The sequence below is a fragment of the Trichoderma evansii genome, assembly GCF_050947405.1.
Source record: "Trichoderma evansii strain SZMC 28006 chromosome Unknown GGI43scaffold_1, whole genome shotgun sequence".
In the NCBI taxonomy this organism is placed as follows: Eukaryota; Fungi; Ascomycota; class Sordariomycetes; order Hypocreales; family Hypocreaceae; genus Trichoderma; species Trichoderma evansii.
In genome coordinates, this window is record NW_028145205.1 from 1,562,322 (window position 1) to 1,582,391 (window position 20,070).

The following is a 20,070-nucleotide window of genomic DNA, read 5'->3' on the forward strand; positions in this document are numbered from 1 at the left end:
AGAAAATGAATAGAATTGTAATTTATGTTATTTCCAAATCGAATTTTGCTATGCCCCTCATTGAGTAAAAGGGCCTGCATATAAATGTAGAGTAGGTTGAATTATCAAATGCTATGCATCTATAAACCTCTCCCTATTTCCTGACGACTGAGGCCACTATCCAAATATTCTTTTATGTCTTTCATCAAACTCGTATACCAGTCTTTGAGAACCCTCATGATAGCCCCTTTTATCAACTCTTGCTCAGCGCAGCTCTCTTGTTGGAGTCGCAGATCTGCTCTCTGCCCTAAAAATGCTAATGTGCGAGCGATGAGCTACATACTCACTATCCGCATAGCCCAGAATGCCTCTAATCTCCGTGCTCTGATGGCCCAATATTCTTGTGATTTCGGGAGCGGCATAGTTGACGAGAGCTCGCCCGATTTCATTTCTCACACCCTCCCAGCGCTTTCCGTCTGGGCCCGGGTTGGATTTTCGGGCGACAACGACAAGCCGAACGACTTCTTGCTGGGCAAAGTTGCCCTCGACATCGACCACACCGACGGGGAGCAAGCCCGCCTTGGTAAGAAGAGCCTTGTGAGCACCTTCGTCGATGTAGAGCGTGCCATGGGGATTCGGAGTGTGGAGGAGCCAAAAATGGCGGTCCCGAATTGGGTCGTTTGAAGCCAAAAATCTCGTGTGTAATGGCGGAGCCAGCTTCACCTCTGTTTTTTCCGATGCAGCCAAGAGATTTAGCGACATGGATGATGCCGACCTCGCAGGCTGGAGGTAACGAACAATGTTTAAGACATTGCCGGGATTTGATGACCTGGTGATGATTGTCGTTACACCCGCCGACGTTCCCAGTCGTGCGGCGATAATCTTTGTACTCATACCACCGGTGCCTAGTGCCGACCCAGCGCTTGAGACTGTTTTTGTTTAGACTTGGTGGGATCTCTTTGGCGAACTATGGAAAGACAACATACCGTCTGCTTCAAGGGCTGAAATATCTTCCACGATTTCAATAGGTTTGGCATCGGGATTGCTTCTTGGATTTTTGTCGTACAAACAATCAACATCCGTCATGAGAAATAAGAGGTCTGCGTGTATCATAGCCGCTGTAATCGCTGAAAGGGTATCGTTATCGCCAAATTTGATTTCGGAAACTGCCAATGTATCGTTTTCGTTTACAATAGGGATGACTCCCATGTCTAATAATTCGTTGAAGGTGCTCTGAGCATTGAGATATCGTGTTCGCTGAGCAAAGGAAAGAGCATTGCTCATGGTTAGCTCAACAATATCACTCTGGTCAGATTGTTATGCCTCATACATCAGCAATATCATTTCGTGTGAGCAGAATCTGTGCCACAGGCTGCGCCAGATGGGCAAACAAGCTGTCCCAGAGACTAATCAGCCGGCACTGACCGATTGCTGCTAATGCCTATTGATAGCGCGCAGATGTTAGAATGCAAGCTGAGATTGTGTCTATATCGGAGCAGCCTTGCCTGTAATTGAGCCAAATGCTTTGGACGCTTGGCTACGTCCATTCGTCGAAGGCCGACACCAATGGCTCCTGAAGAGACAATGACCACTCTATGGCCATCCTTACGCAGCTTCACAGCCGTGTCCACAATCAGGGTCAAAATGGGAAGCAAAGGCTCATGAGTTGTTTCGTCAACAATTGAGCTTGTGCCTTTATTCGCGGGGATGTTAGAGAGGAATGCTTTTTTTTTTTTTTTTTTTTTTACAATAGCCAGGGTACAAATCCATAATTCGCACTTACCCAGCTTAATAACAACAGTCAAAGGCTTTGCCTTCCTCATAGCCGATAGGCCGTCGTCTTGTGAGGTGGGAAGAGAGCAGATGTTAGCCAATTGAATTGTCACAGAAAATTGCACATTGAAAAATGAAACTGATAAGATGTATGAATCTGGAAGAGGGATGTGAAGGGAGGGCAAGTAATATGAGATATAAATACAAATGCAGCTGGGCGTCTTAGACGTCCACCGCTGCCAACGTAATGAGACACAGAATTCGTCATTTGGCTTACTCGGAGTAATATCGCCAGACATCTTTGACAGCTCCCCTGTCACGGTTTATGCGATAGTAGCTATATTCGACGAAGCTAGTTGGCTTCAGAAAATTTCCCGGTCAGTTCATTGAATTGCGAATTGAGACGCCCGGTGGGATGAAAGCCGCATATGTAGAAGGGATCGTCACTCAACCGCAGAGGCGCGCCCTTGCTAGTTGTTCCAATCCGAATAGTTCTCTTGCTGTCATGCTACGTCCCGCTTTTCGGAGCAGCCAGGATCCAAATTTGGAGTTTTCCCTCTTACAGCTTACGATAAGATAAGCTAGCCCACCTCCGGAACAGAATAGCTTTCTTAGTGAGAAAATGGTTCTCACCGCCCTGCACTTTGTCGATTCTATGCGGCAGAATTGTGTACTAGAGAACGACGAGAGCTTGTATGAAGCGAGACACTATCATCACTTCATCCAACAAATTGTCCCATCCAATCCGTGCCACTACGTATACTACGAGGAAAAGGAGACGCAGTTATACGACATCCCTGCATCGACATACCTTTTTGCTATTATTAGACACACCTCACAGCCATGGCTCCAGGCGCAGCGCCAACCCCATCAGCTCCGGCTGTTGATTCCGCAACACCGAAACCACCCAAAGAAGTCGTCAACGACCCAGCCCGAACTGGCTTCGACCCGCAGATGAAATGGTGGATGAACTATTTCCGAATCCTTTCCGGCCAGATGACCCCCGAGGGTCTGTTTCACTACCGCGAATGGCGATACAAAGTCCACGAGGAGCGAGACTGCAAGCGATGCGACGAGTACCGCGATTGGCTATTCACATACTCGCCCGTTGTCCGCTTCCTGTCCGGAAAGATTAAAGATTTGAACGGCAATCTAGATGCCTCAAACGTCCTATGTCGCCGATGCCCTGCGCGGCTGGAAGAAGATGGACAGGTGCACCGACAGTCCGGTGGCTTCAGCCCGAACCACGGTATCCTGATTTGCGCAAATGAGATCCGCGATCGCAAACACCTGGAAGATACGCTAGCACACGAAATGGTGCATGCATGGGACCATCTGCGGTGGAAGGTAGACTGGATGGGAGACAAAGATTTGAAGCATGCTGCGTGCACAGAGGTCAGTACTTTGAACGCAAAAGATGTAGCTCCCGGAGTGAGAGTTGTAATCGGCGAAATGGCCTGTGACTAACATTAGCCAAAACCGCAGATTCGTGCATCAATGCTCAGTGGAGAATGTCGTTGGACAAGAGAAGCCTTGACCCGAGGCAACTGGTCTTTGACCCAACAGTTTCAGAACTGCGTCCGCGCAAGAGCCATCAGATCCGTCATGGCTCGACCGAGGTGTAAAGACGATGTTCAAGCGACCAAAGTGGTCAATGAGGTCTGGGACTCATGTTTCTCAGACACCAGGCCTTTTGATGAGGTATATAGGTAAATTCGAATGCCTTGTAAATATAGACTTTATGATGTACGATACCGTCTAGCTCTAGCGCAGTTCCGCTCATGACACTCAACTTTAACTCTCAATACTATTAAAGGATACCCCCCAAAAACAAAACATCTGACTGAATCGCTAAACTGTTCCCATGTAACCGTCCAAAGAATAATAAAAAAAGAATGAAAACGCCCTTGACTCCTCTCTATGCAAGACAACATACCAGTTCAAAAATTACAAAGTCAACTCCAAAGACAAAAGGGTCGTTAAAAAGCGACAAAAGATTGCATATGTCGTATCCCTGGGAAGATCAAGAGCTCCTCTCACGGTTGGAAGCTCTTTCACCCTTTACGCAGTGCTTGATGATCCAAGGGTGGTTTTGTACCTCATCAAGGGGGATTCTCTTCTCCGGGTCAAGAACCAAGAGCTGTGATTGGCTTGTTAGCTGATTTGTTACTCTTCTTCATATCTGGAACTGATCACTTACTCTCTTGATAAGATCGGCAGCCTCGGCACTAACAAATTTGGGAATTTGCATATCTGCACGAGCAATCCTTCGCTGCGTCATGACAGGAGTGTCCTCAAAGGGAGCCTCGCCAACGAGGAATTCATATGTCAACACACCCAAACTCCACAAATCGACCTTCTCATTGTAGTAGTTGTCCGAAGACCCAGGCTTGATCATCTCTGGGGGAAGATAATCGAGCGTACCACAGAGGGTTTTGCGTCTATTGTTTGGGGCGTGCACGCTCCAACCAAAGTCTGAAATCTTGATTTCTCCATGAATACCAACGAGGATGTTCTCAGGCTTAATATCGCGGTGGATGACGTGCTTCCTGTGAAGATATCGCAGTGCAGAGGCCATCTGGGCGACGTACTGAGCCGCCTTCCACTCAGGGAATTTGGTCTCTTTCCGCAAGTGCTTGTACAACTCTCCTTTTCCAGCAAACTCAAGAATCAGGAAAACTCGTTTGCTATCGTGGAAATGGCCGTAAAGCTGCAAGATATTCGGATGTCGCAGGTTGCTCTGGATCTCGATTTCTCGCCTAACTTGTTTCTCGACGCCGCCGCCGGCTTGCAGCTCACTTTTGTGCAGCACCTTCAAAGCGCAAATAAATCCGCTTGTTCGCTCTCTGGCGAGATATACTCGGCCAAATTTGCCTTTGCCAAGCGGTCGCCCGATCTCAAACATGCCCAAGTGGAATTGCTTGGGCATACTCGGCTGCTCAGTGAGAGCTACCTTGGTCTCGTCGATCTCCTTCTCGGTGACGGTAACTTTGACCTTTTCCTTTTCCTTTTCACTTTCTCTCTCTCTCTCTCGTTCTCTTTCCCTTTCTCTATCTTCCCTTGCCCGAGCTGTGGTAGAAGGGAGAGGCTTTCTGACTGGGGGTGGTGAAGCGGGATTCATAGGTTTTCTCGGGACCGCTTGTGAAGGGAGGGCGGATGCAACAGCATTGTTACTTTGCGACTGAAGCGCTACTTTGTAAAGGTTTGGTCGGTTAGTGCTTGAGGCCGTTGCCACCTAGACTCATGTTAATCTCATTGAAATCCAAGTAGTAAGGGATTGTCATCCTACCTTGGTCTTGGAATAGAGCTTTGAACTTTCACCGAGATCGTTCTCGTCTTGAACGGTCATGTGCTCGAACCGTGACTCAAGCACGCGCGTAGACATTTTGTTCGCCATATCTTGGTGACTCGGCTCTGTAGTAACAATTAGACAGGCGGCCTTCTTCGAGGTTGAGTTATGCCTGATATCAGAGAGGAGAGTTCGTTGGACGCGGGCTGTGGCAGCAACGGGGCACTTCAGCTGCCGTTGTTGCGGTCTAACGTTGTCACGGCAACCGCACGTGCATACATATCTTGGACTTACTAAGCTCCAACACAACGTCTGACAGGGAGCGGCAGTTGTCTGAAGATGCATGCACTAATTGTTTCTCAAGTTTTCCTTGCATTAAAAAAAAAGAAAGAAGAAAAAAGAAAATTCATTGTACAATTTAGAGAAAATGCATTTTTTTCTTTATGATTCGGCCAGTACACTTAGAGTGCTTGATAGCCACTCCCACCTGAAATAGGCTTGAGGTCTAACATGGCTAGAGTTAGTGGCGCTTATGATGGCTGACAGGTTCAGTTGATTGATCTCCCTCCAGTGGGGCCTTCAATGTTGGTCTTAAACTGCAATCTTAAGTGATATATAACGTCGAATTCGTATATACTATGCAATTGTTCTCTCATACATAATACTGATATAATGCAATCATCAAATATTAATGTAACACAACCATAATGTTCTCCTTTCTTATGATATTCTCAAAAGGGGTAAATTATTCTGCTAGAAGGTCATGGCGCCTGAGCCTTGCTGATTCTTCTTAGCTGGAGCTTAGCAGGCCATTTATCTGATGGGTACATGGTTACGTTCCATATATCAGCTTCCTATTACCACTGTATACAAGACTTTATACTAATCCAAGCGATATTCTAGAATATTCATTCTTTATAGAAATTCAATGTTGAAAAATCATGTGTTACAAATTCGGCGTGAAAGCTGTACAGCAGTTGGACGTGAATGTCTTTTTGGGTTCTCAAACCACCCCGCCGCCTCAGTCCATTCCACCCCACCATAGATATAGATAGCTCTCTCACGCGCATCTCCAACTTTGTACACCCTCTACCAATTCACCCTTCTCACTCGCCCAGACGAAGCTGCCCGCCAGCTTCCACCGCCACCAAACCAAAATGACAAACCACATCACCGCTCTTGACGAACCTTTCCCCAGCCCTGACTCCCTCGCTGCCGCCACAACCTCTCACACCCAGAACCGCTTCCGGATCTCGACTCGGAAGCTCCCCATCTCCAAGTCCGCCGCCATCGATGCCCTCGAGAAGAAGCTCGGCATCCCCGTGCCGGAGATGATCTTTGGCGACAACCTCGTCTCCATCACGCACGTCCCCTCCAACTGGACGCTCGAGTTCAACACCACGGATGCGCTCGACGCCGTCGACAAGACCGACAAGAACATGCTCCGCGTGGCCTATGCGCGCGACTGGGAGAGCACGCGCGAGGGCACCACGCAGAGCATTAAAGAAGTGGTCAAGCCGTACGATTGGAGCTACTCGACAACGTACTGCGGCACGGTCCAGGGGAATCCGGAGTTGAGCTTTCTACCTACGGAGAAGCAGATCCCTATTGAGCTGCTGAAGCGCCGCGATCCGATGCTCTTTTTCGATGAGGTAGTTCTGTATGAGAGCGAGCTGGATGATAATGGCATTTCTTTGTATAGCGCCAAGTTAAGGGTTCACGAGAAGCGCATGTTGTTGCTAGTCCGGCTGTTTATGCGACTGGATAATGTTCTGGTCAGGCTGAGAGATACGAGAGTCTATGTAGACTTTGAGACGGATGAGGTGCTGCGTGAATACACAGAAAAAGAATCCAAGTTTGAGGACGTCAAAAATGTAAGCGAAGCATTAGAGAATCAAAATATTCACATCTTAGAGACACTTGGCTGATACGTATACAGGCTCTGCGAAGAACAGGAAGGCTGCCCGATGATGTCACAATCGCATTGAGAGATCCTACTGCCTTGGATCCTTTGCTGCAAGTTGTCGAGCATCGGGTAGAGGCTGTATCACTAGCAGCAGCAAAGCAGTAAATGAGAAAGAGAAGAAGGAAAGAGGATAAACATGAAAATCTTGGGTGTTTAGAAGGGCATGTGAGCAGCATCGCAATGCAATCATGAAAAGGCGTTTTGGGGATTGGTAATAAAGCTTAGGGATCGTTTGTTACAACTTTTGATTTTGAAATATAAGCCAGAGCATTTATATAGCTCTGTAAAAAATCTCCTACGTGGAAAAGAGGAGACAAGAGAGGAAGCAACATGATACAGAATCATGATATCAACAATGGAAATACAAATCCAATCCAACCAACTTATCCAGACCAGCGCCTCTTCTTTTCAGATTCCTTCATTAGACACTCATAACGTTTGAAAATAGTAATAACCATAGAGAAGTACAACCAGACTCCAATCGACGTAAAACAGAAAAAGAAATCTGGGCCGTATCATAATAGTTTATGAGGAAGACATCATCTCCCGTCTTGTGGTGAAGACGGCTCGGCCACTTCTTCAAAATCGAGCTCCCACTTGTCTACCTCCTTGAATTTTTTGCTCGCCTCCTTCAGTTCCACTGCGTCTACAGGAGCAGCATCCACCTCCCCTGTGGCACCATCAAATGTATTGTCCGCCAGGGGAATAAATCGGCTCACATCTTCCTCTCCTTCCTCATCCTCATCCATATCAACATCGCTGTCCCTGCTCTTGTCTCCAGCATTTTCCTTGTCTGACGAATGCCGGCGTGATGCAGACCTAGTTGATGCGCCAGCTTGCTTTGACGAACCGCCTGCCCTACCGCCTCGAGAGGCAGAGCGGGAGCCAGCGGCTCTAGTAGGTGGTCGACCCCTTTTCCGCCTCCGGGCAGTTTCAGTGTCCAAATAAGACAACTCATCATCTCCATTGCCCAATCCCGAGGTATCGAGTTCTTCATCACTCTCTAAGCCGAGGGGGTCGCGCTGCTTCTTGTATCGCCGCTTGGGGAGCAGGCTTGTAAGATCAGCCGTAGTCATCTTGGGTGAAGCTTGCTGGCTTCGCGGTGGCCGACCGCGTGTCTTGCCTGTCTTGGCTGCATCGTAGTTTGGCGAATGTGTTAGTGAAGGAGGTGAAGATATATCTGATAGGTTATTGAGGCGGGTGGGAGTGGTAACGGAAGGTCTGCGGCGTTTCTTTGCTAGAGATCGAATATCTGGCCACACATCAGATGCTTCTGATCCGCTACTCGCGGGTGGAGCTGCGATTTCCGCTTGGTTGACTGGTGTAACCGGACGTGGAGGAAGCCTAGAGGGAGGCCACTGAGGTGAAGATACATCTGATACTTCTGACTCGCTTGTCTCATCTACCTGTTCCTCGTCAGAGAGGGGAGGAGCATCTGGCAGTTCCGATGAATGCCTCTCTCGAAGCTGTCTGGATGAACCGGGCTCCGTACGCGATACTTTTTCTGGGCGTGTGCTGTTTTTCTGTGCATCCAAACTCTTGCGTTTTCTTGGGTTTGAGGACTCGGCTTCCTCTGGCGACTCTGGTTCTGCAATCTCATCGTTTCCACGTGTTTGGCGTCGATTTTTCAATGGGGTGGATTCAGCCTCAGGCTCAAAGTCATCTTCACTGTTGACCTCAGAATCTTGGTCGGCTGTCGTCGGTTCTTCAAGAGGGTTCTGGCCAGTTCCCAAAATACTTGGCTCCCGTGCACGCCGCTTGAAAAGGCCAATGTTGAATGAGGAACCGACTCTGGGAGTATTCCCACTCCGGCTGCTTGGTCGAATCGGGGGATCGTTTCTTCCTATAAAACTGGATCGACGTGACTGAGTCCGGAGAGCGCTATAAGACATATTCGAAATGTCTGCCGAGCGCGCCGAGCCAGGACCATCCGCAAAGCTGTCGTCTAAATCGCCAAAAACACTGTCGCCCAGATCCAATCCGCTGTTATCTCGTCGATCATAATTAGGTGTCGACGCTGTGAATCGGCCAAGCTCTATTGAGCTTCTTGAGCTTGCACGAATTGCTCTCCCTTCGCTTGTTGCAGTCGTATCTTCGTTAACAGGCCTGTTGAGCGCTTCATCGCGAGTAGGATTTGCCGTCTCGACGGAGTCTTCGTCGTTAATATTGAGTTGCGAGACGGATTGAATTTTCCTGGGACGGCCTCTGGGGCGACCTCTGGTTTCTGTTTTGTTCTCAAGCATGACACTGGAGCTGCTGGCAGGCTCTGCGCTTGATGGCGTCACGGCAGCAGCCTTGCCCGCACGAGGTCCGGGAGGACGTCCTCTCTTGGGCCGCGGCATTGCAACTGGCTGTGAAATGCAGATGAGGATTAATGAACAAAGCAGGTGGAAGAATTAAATATGCGCGCTTCTCGTGAATCCAACTGAAAGTTCAAAAACAAAAATCCTGGGTCGCAGTTATTGCAGCAGTGCCATGCATGTGGGTTGGGCAATAGAATAGTCGTGAATATGAATTTAGCTTGAAATGTTGACGCGTTCCGACGCGGGTGGAAGTGGAGGAATCGCGAGGCTGCCATTTTTAGGCGGGGCCACTTAAGAAAAATAGAGCTTATTGCCTAAAAAGGTGGTACTTTGGTAGCGGTACATCAGCCTTGTAGCAGGCATGAATCAGCTTATACCAAATAGATATAAATAGGTGCCTGGGCTTAATGAAAAGAATAGGACAGTTATTCGTATATACGTCTCATTTCTCTTGAATTTTTCCCATCTCTCTCTTTATATGTTGGAGATTATCTATGTATCGTCAAAATCTTACATGTCAAAGACTTTCCAAGCTCACTCATCTCCGATTTCATCAATACAGCTAATTATACAGGGGGTTTCCAGCCACAAATATTTATTTTCCTCCGTTGTCATAGTAAAATGCTAAACCGTATACCGTAGAAAAGAGATTGATCGTCTATAATTCGTCATAATCGCTTAGATGAGCGCCTGGCCCATGAACATGCTGTTCTTCACTTCTGCAACAACATCTCTCCTGTCATCGTTTCCTACAAGGACAATACCTCTTCCACGCCGTCCCATCCTACCAGCTCGGCCTAAGCGGTGGATAAAATCGATAGTGGTATGTGGTACATCATATAAGATGACGTGTCGAACAGCAAGCGTATCAATGCCTCTGGAGGCCAGATCAGTCACAACCAAAGCCTTGACGTTTGTCAAGGCTCGGTGACGTGATGGAGCGGGAGAAACAACGGTTCGTAGAGGATCAGATGTTGTGAAGGTCTCTAATACTTCTCCGTGGCGCTTCTCCGGAGTGTCTCTGTGCAATGCTTCGGCATCAATACCCTTTGAACGGAGATACTTGGCAACTTCGTCGGTTTTCTCTCGCTCATTGACAAAGACCATGACTCTGCGAACATCGATCTCATCTTTGTTCAAATTCTCATGTTGCGAAGCCTCTCTTCCGATCGTATAGATGACATCAGCACACGCAAGATCTTTATTGTTGCGGTACGGCTCCTTGGAAACATCAATAACACCAAGCTGAACACGTCGAGGGATGGCATGTAGGTTGGGCGTGGTCAATCGAACCATCTTGGGATAATTGGTAGCCAAGTAGTTGTTTAGCTTTCTTGGAATTGTTGCTGAACAGCAGACAAGCTGCCTCATAGAAGGGGATGAGCGCTCGACGATGCTAGATGTGACCGAAGAGAAGCTTCGATCGAAAAGTGAATCCGCCTCGTCGATGATCAAATGCGATACTCGTGAGAGGATGTTGGGATCAGACTCTGCAATCGAAGCCAGTAGGTGAGGCGTTGAGATGACAACATCAAGGCCCTTTGGTCCATATAGGTTCCGCTGAATCTGCTGAGGCTTCAGGTTTGATGACAGCACCTCTGTCTTGAACTTGACAGCGTGCGACAGCTTTTTGGCAACAAGACCAACTTGGTGAGCAAGTTCAGCCGTAGGGACCAGAATAACGACCTTGGGCCTGGCCATGGTGGGATGAGGTTCTTCAAAAGGCTTTCCTTTGAAATCTGAAGTCATCTGGCGCTGTTTCTCTATCTCTGCTCGCTCTTTATATGCTTGAATCTCCGTATCCTCTGCCTCTGCAATCTTCAACGCATCGATGGCCGGCAGCAGGTAGGCAAGCGTTTTGCCCGATCCAGTCTCTGCCGCCAATAGGAATGAGGACTGATCTTTGGATTGAATCTTTTGCTCTCCTGGTTCTCTTTGTCCCAGCAAAGCAGGAATTGCCAGTCGTTGCACTGGTGTCGGTCGAATGTCAACCATCCCGGCGAACACCTCGTCGGCAACGGCCGTCTTTAGTGCGGGAAGAAGATCAAACTGATCGAATGATTCGTATCTCTGCAGCCGCTCCTTGACTGACATGCGCTTGTTATATGACACCGACGTCAAGGCACGCTGCATCTTGAGTGCCTTTCTATCATCCTGCGATCGTCGTCTATCGTCTCCTGGAGCCGATTTCCGATCGCTAGGCTGCGCAGAACGAGCTCGTAGTGGCGAACGGCTAGGATCAATGTTGGCTACTCTCCGGTTCATGCCAGTAAAGGGGCCTGCAACCCTCTCTCGGTTGGGTTTGCGGTCATTTTGGGACAGACGTGGTGCTCGGTGGACTTGCTCAGCTAGAACCATGCGCGAGGGCCTCGGCTTGGCTCGCTGCGACAAGAAGCGTTGACTTATACATGACTGCTGTATAGAGGTTTGTATGAGTGGACGGCTGCTGATTGTGCGGGTGCAGCTCAAGCAAACCGAGTTTGCAGCTGCGCGGCGCATCATGGAATTCCTGTTTATAGTGGGTTGGTGGGATGAAGATACGATACTGGAAGTCACAACTTTTTTTTTCTTATCGTGGTGTACTATGGAGCAGATGTACCTACTGCGCCGGTGCTAGTGCTAGCACCGGCTCTGGTGGGCTCCGGCCCCCAGTTTTTCTTGCCGGGCCATCAACCATGATGTAAAAAGATCAGTTGAAACGCATTCACACTCTTTTAGCTGTATAAATCATTCTCGTAATTTTAACACAAAATCTATCTTCTAAGTGACCCAGCTTGTAAAAAGATTTTTGACTTCACAACATTTATTCTACAGCGTTCACCAAAAAGGGAATGGTTCACCACCCATTGTCTTCACATAGGTATATGTATATAAGTCGGACAAATACAGCATCAACCTGATGTTTGATTCATGAGATGCAAAATGGCAGCACTTTATATCGTTGAGAAGTAGCTGCCATGTCAAAATACAATCAAGGAAAGCCATTATTTCGTGAAACGTTGGCAGAGCTATTATAAAGACTGACGTCATGCTATGTCGTGTACCTGTGTCGCTTTGTATCGACGTGACCCCGTTAATTAACCAAAGAATCCCATAGCGTTCAATTAATGCACAGATCGTCTCATCATAAGTGGTTCGCCCTGTTCGATTATAGGACTTTTGACACGATTGAGTTGTGTGTCCTTCGAGTAGCCGGCTGTGGACAATGGATGAGACCCTTCAGTTGGACCCGGAGTCTTTGGTTCCTCAGCAATGGAGCCAAGAGACACCAGCGACCTATTTCGACCGCTGCTTGTCGACATGCGATTCTCTCGTTTTCTGGCCGTGACTGGACTCAGGGATCCCGATGACAGCAGACTATCATCCGAGTCCACGCTGGTTCTTCTCCCGTCGAGACGAGGTGACTGTTGTGGATCATCAAGGCTAACTTGATCCTCACTTAAACTGGACTGAATTTTGCGTAACGTGTTGAATATCTCCGACTTTTCACAAGGAAACTGCTCGATTGTTGGATCGTTAATGTCCGTATCCTCTATCGCGTACTCGTCAAGCCTTGGCTTCGAAGCACGCCTCAGCTTAGCATCATCAAGAGCGTCATGGTCCAAAGCGTCGTCGACGAACTCATAGGCACCAAAGCACTCATGAGCAAACAACGGAGTCCTGAGGTCTTCGTCGATCTCGCTCTCGCCACCCGATCCGCTAATTTGCGGCGACGACGAGTCTTCCTAATCGGCCTGTTAGAGTGTTACCGTGTCGTAAGGACTCCAAAAGTCGCGACACTTATTCTTACCTCGTCGAGCTTGGCGGCTATATCCGCGACTTCTGCTGCGACTGAAGCAACTTGCCCAATAGGGGTTGAAGTCCTTCTTCCTTCGTCTTTGATCTTGGAAATGTAGCTCTTGGGCAGTGTCAAAACGTTGTTGCGATTGCCCGCCTCGTCCGTGGCTAGATGAAGCATTCGCCAGTCAGGAATACAATTCAACAGAACAACAGTACAGAGGATGTTGATGGAATTTAAATAAAACTCACCAATAGTTCTATCTTCGTCCAAGACCCAAGGGCCATCTTGCCCAGCTTTGAACTTGAATTGGTACTCTCTCCCAGGCTCGACGAATACCCGAGACTCGAAGACATATTCGCCACCTTCATCGCGAGAGCAACCCATCTCCTGGAGGCCCCACTGTACGGTTGTAAAAGTTCCGGCCAGGAACAGGGGAGGCTCTGTCCCCGGACGGCGATATGTAACGGTATAGGGAACGGTTGTGGACGCCATGATGTTGAAGCAAACTGCAGAGCGACTCACAGTGGGATCTGCAGAGTTGCCGCTTTGTATTGCAGTTGAAGGCGAACAGGGGATGACAGATGATAAATAAGGAACAGCGCCGCCAAAGTCAATGAACGACTGTGCATATGGCAAAACAAGCGCTGGTGGGCTGATCCCCAATGGCCAGGACGTGGGCGTCCTCCTCCTGCGGGGTTCTGCAAGAGTGAAACTAAGCTCAGAGATGGGCCAAGATCCGGGCCGTGATGATGCTGGCTGGTGCTAAAGGCTAATGCCCTGCTAGATGCAACGGTGCTGGAGGGTGGCTTTGGATTCCGTAGGGTTCATCGAATCGTCATGGCTGGCGAGTGGCCCCTCGAGGTGACGTGGGAGTCGCGTAAGGCCCGAAGCAGCCCGAACTGCCAATGCCTCGACGACGGGAGACGGTGAGATTCTTGGGGAAAAGGAGCAGCATTGGGGAGGCATTTATTGATCTGCTCATTGCATATTAGCCGGCCAGCGATGCAGCGCCGCAGATGCTGCTTTTCTGTGAGGTAACAAGCTCGGCTAAGCCATGTCGAAGAATGGAGATGTCAATGCAACGTCTGCAAGGTCTCCGGTACTGCAGCAACACCCGCTTGGCTGCCGCATAGCAGGCAATTGAGCCACGACAAAAGGTTACTGGGACCTCCTGGGACGATGCAGACAGGTACTGCCCAGTAAGGCCTAGGTCGTGATATCATGAGCTTGGGGATTTGGAGGCGACAGGCCAATCACATTACATCTTCAACGGATCGTAGTGCAAGTTCCAGTGCGGAGAAACTGGTACCAGGACTAGCTCCCATGGTTGATGGTACCGCCCGCAACGGGGACTCTTCAACGGCGTCTGGACGGCGTCTCACCGTACATGTACTTGGGCTTGATCGTGAAATACTCCGTAGCGCATTGCTCTACTCCCTCCCGGGCACTTAGACACAATTTACACGGTACCTTTTGTGAATTGCTAAAGTTTCAAGATGCTCGGGATTCACAAGACTAATAATAAATGTCAAGAACAAACGAGACACAATCTTTTGGCCAGGGACCCGGCCACTGTGCAACGGGACGCGACGTCATTTGTCATGCAACGCTCGCGGGTACCTACTCATGTATGGAGCACTGCACCTGTTAGCTCGTATCTGTACTTGATACTAGGCGCGAATTGGCAACCTCCAAAAAACACCCTAAACTTTTTTTCTTCGTCGCAACAAGTTTATCAGATTGTATTCGCTTTAACTGGCCAACGTCCAGCGTCTTGTTCCGGGATTACGATCACTCATCCGGCGCTCATCCATCTCGAGAAGCACGTGGCTTGACAATTCCTCAGCCATGTCGATCCCGCCGCAGCTTATCCGGGTCAAGCGCAAACGGGACGATGATGCCCCCGTTACTTTTCTTCGTTAGTCTGCCAGTTGACGATTGTATCACGGCATCAGCACTGTTCTAACACGACGTAGAGCTCGATGAAGGGGCTAAGCGGCACCGCAGCGAGGCAAACTGGGTATATCAGCGACGAGAATCAAAGGTCACAGCAACGGGCCCTGTTGTTAGCCGCAGTGATGGCGAACCGGTGATTCACGTCTCGCGGCCGGAGGATGGCACCTCTCTGACCAAGACACGCAGCGAGGAAGAAAGACCTACGAAGCGGCATGCCGATGGACAGCCTACGGAGCAGCGCAAATTTCATGTATCGCGAGCGATGCTGGCGCAAGCATCTGCCACTCCTGGACCGACCAGCCCCGGATACTCGAAGCAGGTGCGGTTCGGGCCAACTATCTTTGTCGAGCGTACTGGGCGTAAGAAAATCATACCAAAATCTTCGCGTCAGAGTCTGGTCATAAAAGACGGCCAAGATATCATCACACAAGACCTTGAAGAAGATACTCTGATGGGCCACAACCAGCCCGTTGAACAGAGACATCTGAAAAAGCCTGGTGTTGCGAAACGGCGTGACCTTTTCCAAGAGGCCCCAGCTCGTGCTCCTCTTCCGCAGTCTCTAACTCATCGTCATTCCGAAGATATGGATAAGATAACTGCCGATATGAATCAATGGGTGCTAAACGAGATTGGTGCAAACCTGCATGCCATGGAGGTGGAGAAGAAACAAGCCGAGAGGCCAAAATTCAGGCCGAAAGCCCCTGAAAAGAGATATCAAGAGCGCCACCCTGAAATTGCAGCGCCACCGGCAGTCTCTGCCGAAGACGGAGGAGATACTCCCATGGCAGATGCAAGCGAGGAAGAAGGAGATGGTGAAGAATGGGTTATCGAAGAGTATGTTCGCGTCCCAGCTCATTCCATGGGCCTCGATGTGCTTCCGTCCGATGTCGGTATCTTGGTCTTGAACGGAGAACAAGAAAGCATGTTGTTCTATGGATCCCCTGAAGATGAAGACGAGGACAACGATGAGGACGATGAAGATGAGAATGGTAAGCCAACATCATGTAAGACACTGATTTACGTAAAACAAAGCCTCACCTTTTGTGCACAGCGGAAAACTACTACACGGCAGACTATCCAGAGGACGAAGTCGATACCGAGGACGAATACGATCGTCACGCTTACATGTACCGCAATGCTAATGCCTCGGATGAGGAAGAGTTTGACGACAACGAGTATAACAGCGATGAACTAGTCATGGAGGGCCAAGACGACGATGACGATGACGCAAGAATGGACCGCATCCGAGAATTCATGAAACGCAATGCTGGCTTTCGATAGGTTCGATAACGGAGAGCATCTTGCTCTTTGTGCGTATGATAAATTACAGGAGCTTCACGCATACACGCCACTTGACTCCCCCCTCCCACTCTATCCCACCCACTGCCATTCAAAAGAAAATGACATACCTGCCTGCTATAATCAGTTTCATCTGCAGTTTGCTACATCCGACAATGGCCCCTCTTGTCTGAAATTTACACAAACCCGGCCGTGCAACAATGGACATACTTGTCCCAGACTCCCATCTCCCCACGTGGCTATTTTTACTGTCCATCTCTATCTCTCTGACTTTCACAGACATTCATGCAACATAACACGCATATACGCATACACGCACACCAAGTTGACATTGTTGTTGTACATGTACATCTACTATTTTACGTATGAACGCATGTGCGTATGTATGTGTTGGGCGACGCATTCCTCCCACCCCCCTTCTCCCCTGGACATTTCGACATGGCGTACCTCACCGCTCTCACCTCCGAGCCCACAAGAAACTTAGAGTCTGTGTTGGAAATGCAGGCGCCCGGGCCTCAATTTGGCCCTCCTTTCACTGTTGATAATAATAAACAAGCATCTACCTTCCTATCTTGCCATGTGCCATCTCATCACTGAGCTGGCCTTTGCCACCTGGCAGGTCACTTGACTCCAGAACAGGAAGCAAACATTGAGCTGTCCTGCATTTGTATGCCTGTCTACATTCTTACTGCTCGTGCCGCAGAGGGGCACCGGGAGTGGCTTACCGGCCGGGGGAGAGCGGGAGAGAGACAGAAACTGGCGGGGAGAGTCACATGTCCTCTCTATTTTAAGACTGGGAAAGTTTATGGGCACATACATGTTCGATGCTCATGCGTTCAAGAGAGGGAAAGAAAACTGGGAACGTGAAATTACGGGCGCCGGTGGCCCAAGATGCCGTGAGACGCAAGGGGATGGGCTCGAAGATGCTACTCTAGGGGTACCACGACACACTACCAATGCAGGGCGACCCGAAAGGCCCAGATGGTGGGTAGGGAGGGAGCCCTGAGGAGGAGGGAGGAAGAGCGGAAGAGAAGGACGAAGAAGAGCAGGAATAATGATGACAATGACAATAATGATAATGAAATAGATTGTTGATAGTTTATGATGATCATAGATACTATATTGCCCAATTCTTTTTGTAGACACTGTTTCCCATCCCGTAGCTAAGCCATTACCTTTTAGTCATATCTTCCCAACCGTAACCTTCATGCCCTCCTCATTAAAGCCCTAATATATGCAGGAAAAGGCGGGAGGCTCGCCGCCAGCCACCAGATAAATAAAAAATCCAATCGCGTCAGCAAATTGTACTAGTACATGAGATATCCTGTAAAAGGAAAAAAAAAAAAAACAAAAGAAAATATAACTGTCGAAAGTGTCCAAAAACGCTCTTCCTCCTATGCTTTGCTTGACGCTTGATCCTGTTATCTCGTTTTATTCCATGTACATCTTTGACCTCGGGGGGTTATGCTTTTATATCGTAAAAAATATGTTCTGGCCCGACCCAAAAAAGAAATTATGAATAGTGGCGGTCTTCCACTTTAAGAAAGTGGTATTAGTAGTACATCGCTCGTACCATGCTCAAGAGAGTTTTTGGGGGAGCAGTATGAATATGGATCACCTCTGCTCACTCCCCTTCTCTTTAACGTAATTTTTAAGTTTTTGTTTTCTTTCTTGTGGTAGTGTATAATGGTCGAAAGGAACGGTCGATTTAGATCTTTAGGCGCCTCTGCTCCTTTCTCTTCCGCCGCTCTCTGCGTTCACGGAATTGCAGAGCACGTTTGGCAGCTAGAAAAAAGGGAGAATGGTTAGCGCCTCGGACATTTTCTATAGTAAATCATGCATCAATTGTGAATCAAACTCACCCCAGTCTCGACACTTGCGTTTTGTTTCGGGATCGACCCAAGAGTAGTGGATGGCTCGCTCTGGGTACCGTTGGGCAAGACCCAAAGGCTCCATTGGCCGATCCTGCGTGTCTCTCTCTCGACACTTGATACTAATGTGTTTTGGTTCCATATCATCGTCATTGTCAAAGATCAGCCAACCATCTTCATCCCAGAGGGGGATGCGCTGATTCATGCGGTAGTACCAAGCCTGAAGACCTTGCACAGTCCTTTCAGGTGTGCGGCCAAACATGCTCGCAAAATCTTGCTTGATACGCTGCCACTTAAGCTTCCTGTCGTGCCAAGCGTAGATGATGAAATCCCCCTCTTCTGTGGTGTATTTTTGATTAATGTGCCTCCCCTCATTGTCAGGAGGTGGGCTGGGGTAGCCATCTAGTCTTGAAGGGCAGAACTCGCTGCTGATGGCATAGTTTGGATAAGTGGGCTCATGAATTGAAAAGGCCAGCATTGAAGGTAGTGGTTGAGGCAGAATAGAGCCACGTCGGAGGGTGGGAAGAGGGGAAGGAGGGGTCCAAGATCGTGCTGATCCATACGATCGTGCGATGGCTTCTACACCTTGGTCGAATTCCTCGAGGCTAGGCAGTGTGACGGAAGAGCTGGCGTATGAGTTGAAGCGAGTCAAACGAGGGATCGGAGAGCACTCTCGGGAGATGGTACTTGAAGCAGATGAGAAAGATCCTACTAGACATGTTAGCTGTCTCGAGTACTTGGCTTTACTCTACTTTTCGTGAAAGTCGTTGACTAAGAAAGGTACATACCCTCATGTTTGACAACCGGACTGCCTGAGGTTGAGTCAGGAGGCGTTTGTGGGTGGAGTAGAGATCTTGGGATTGAGGATAGGAATTCAGTAGACGCCTTCCTAGGGAGGAAGGTTTCTCTGCTCATGGCGGCGCCGACGCCCAGCATGTTGGTTTTGGCCGGAGGAGAGCCACGGATTTCGTGAACCTCTTTTGGAGAGAACATATTCCAGAGTGACTTGAGCTCACTTGTCGCAAAAAGTATATAAGACAGAACACACAATGGTGAGTTCTTGAACAATCGAAGCTTGAAGTTTGAAAACAATGGCTGAATCGATAGAGACTGCAGTTAAGACACACTGGCCCAGGTCCGAGGAGAGGGAGAAAAATACTGGCAGACGGCGGTGGTAACGAGGGATATAGACTGTGACAAAAGGGTAGACGAACAAGAGACTCGCGTTTGAAAGGGAAAGAGAGTGGATAGGTTTGAGGATAACACTGGGTGAGTGAGAGTCAACACGAGGGGCACGGTCTTCTTGTACTTCTCGCTCTCTGGCGTAGAGTGTCGAGACCCTGCGGGCTTGGGCTTGGGCAATGGCCTGCTCGTACTAACGCATAACGCTGCTTCTGCCATGGCCAATAGCCAGATCAGCCATGATAGGCTCAATAGAGGGCGGTGCTAGCTACCACAGCTGTCTCGATTCTGGGAGGGGAGGGTCTGTGTGCCCGCCCTCGCTCAAGCAACCCTGCACTGCAAGACAGGGCCCAACAGACAGACATGGGATGCCCATGAGAGAGCTCCGGGTGTGTCTGGTGGATCACCGCAGAATCGATAGAAACGGTACCTGCGGCTGTCTTGGGGGGCAGGGATGAAAATTGGCACCACCGGGGGTCTCCATCAGATACTGTTTAGTCCCCGCCTATGCTCTGCAGGGCGAGCCGCTTTTTCAAGGCCACAAGAGACTCGGGTAGTATTCACTGGTTAAGACAGATCCGGCGTGGCAACATGAACCAATGCATCTTGGAGGCAGAGCTAGTGCCGAAGGGCTGAACTGGGGATGGCGGCCGATTAGTGGTGACAATGGG

The 20,070-nt window shown here is 49.1% G+C and overlaps 7 protein-coding genes across 7 annotated transcripts; 3 read left to right on the forward strand and 4 right to left on the reverse strand.

Annotated features, from left to right (window-relative positions):
- Nucleotides 1-161: 161 nt before the first annotated feature.
- GGI43DRAFT_15107 (glutamate 5-kinase) lies at nucleotides 162-2,338 on the reverse strand. The gene is made up of 5 exons (XM_083199429.1): nucleotides 1,763-2,338; nucleotides 1,485-1,672; nucleotides 1,310-1,420; nucleotides 966-1,236; nucleotides 162-908 (listed from the first exon to the last, which is right to left on the reverse strand). Exons 1-5 carry the CDS (start codon nucleotides 2,049-2,051, stop codon nucleotides 244-246), a joined length of 1,524 nt encoding a protein of 507 aa, XP_083066138.1. The 5' UTR covers nucleotides 2,052-2,338; the 3' UTR covers nucleotides 162-243.
- Nucleotide 2,339: 1 nt separating this feature from the next.
- Nucleotides 2,340-3,556, forward strand: GGI43DRAFT_15113 (peptidase M76 family-domain-containing protein). Its single transcript, XM_083199430.1, has 2 exons — nucleotides 2,340-3,147; nucleotides 3,238-3,556. The coding sequence occupies exons 1-2, from the start codon at nucleotides 2,596-2,598 to the stop codon at nucleotides 3,463-3,465; spliced, it is 780 nt and encodes a 259-aa protein (XP_083066139.1). The 5' UTR covers nucleotides 2,340-2,595; the 3' UTR covers nucleotides 3,466-3,556.
- A 219-nt stretch (nucleotides 3,557-3,775) lies between these two features.
- Nucleotides 3,776-5,137, reverse strand: GGI43DRAFT_378516 (aurora kinase; the record flags this gene model as incomplete). Its single annotated transcript, XM_083202711.1, has 3 exons — nucleotides 3,776-3,892; nucleotides 3,953-4,987; nucleotides 5,042-5,137. 3 exons carry the CDS (start codon nucleotides 5,135-5,137, stop codon nucleotides 3,776-3,778), a joined length of 1,248 nt encoding a protein of 415 aa, XP_083066140.1.
- A 490-nt stretch (nucleotides 5,138-5,627) lies between these two features.
- GGI43DRAFT_15152 (TIP41-like family-domain-containing protein) lies at nucleotides 5,628-7,329 on the forward strand. Its single transcript, XM_083199433.1, has 4 exons — nucleotides 5,628-5,781; nucleotides 5,836-5,865; nucleotides 5,945-6,915; nucleotides 6,981-7,329. Exons 3-4 carry the CDS (start codon nucleotides 6,199-6,201, stop codon nucleotides 7,110-7,112), a joined length of 849 nt encoding a protein of 282 aa, XP_083066141.1. The 5' UTR covers nucleotides 5,628-5,781; nucleotides 5,836-5,865; nucleotides 5,945-6,198; the 3' UTR covers nucleotides 7,113-7,329.
- Nucleotides 7,330-7,546: 217 nt separating this feature from the next.
- Nucleotides 7,547-13,583, reverse strand: GGI43DRAFT_419844 (P-loop containing nucleoside triphosphate hydrolase protein; the record flags this gene model as incomplete). The annotated part of the gene is made up of 7 exons (XM_083207740.1): nucleotides 7,547-9,278; nucleotides 10,014-10,059; nucleotides 10,099-11,753; nucleotides 11,937-11,967; nucleotides 12,477-13,035; nucleotides 13,101-13,255; nucleotides 13,340-13,583. 7 exons carry the CDS (start codon nucleotides 13,581-13,583, stop codon nucleotides 7,547-7,549), a joined length of 4,422 nt encoding a protein of 1,473 aa, XP_083066142.1.
- A 1,356-nt stretch (nucleotides 13,584-14,939) lies between these two features.
- GGI43DRAFT_427181 (Iwr1 domain-containing protein) lies at nucleotides 14,940-16,901 on the forward strand (the record flags this gene model as incomplete). Its single annotated transcript, XM_083208775.1, has 3 exons — nucleotides 14,940-15,009; nucleotides 15,068-16,036; nucleotides 16,099-16,901. The coding sequence occupies 3 exons, from the start codon at nucleotides 14,940-14,942 to the stop codon at nucleotides 16,326-16,328; spliced, it is 1,269 nt and encodes a 422-aa protein (XP_083066143.1). The 3' UTR covers nucleotides 16,329-16,901.
- A 708-nt stretch (nucleotides 16,902-17,609) lies between these two features.
- Nucleotides 17,610-19,424, reverse strand: GGI43DRAFT_15168 (uncharacterized protein). The gene is made up of 3 exons (XM_083199437.1): nucleotides 19,006-19,424; nucleotides 18,209-18,925; nucleotides 17,610-18,131 (listed from the first exon to the last, which is right to left on the reverse strand). Exons 1-3 carry the CDS (start codon nucleotides 19,208-19,210, stop codon nucleotides 18,055-18,057), a joined length of 999 nt encoding a protein of 332 aa, XP_083066144.1. The 5' UTR covers nucleotides 19,211-19,424; the 3' UTR covers nucleotides 17,610-18,054.
- Between the last annotated feature and the right edge of the window lie 646 nt (nucleotides 19,425-20,070).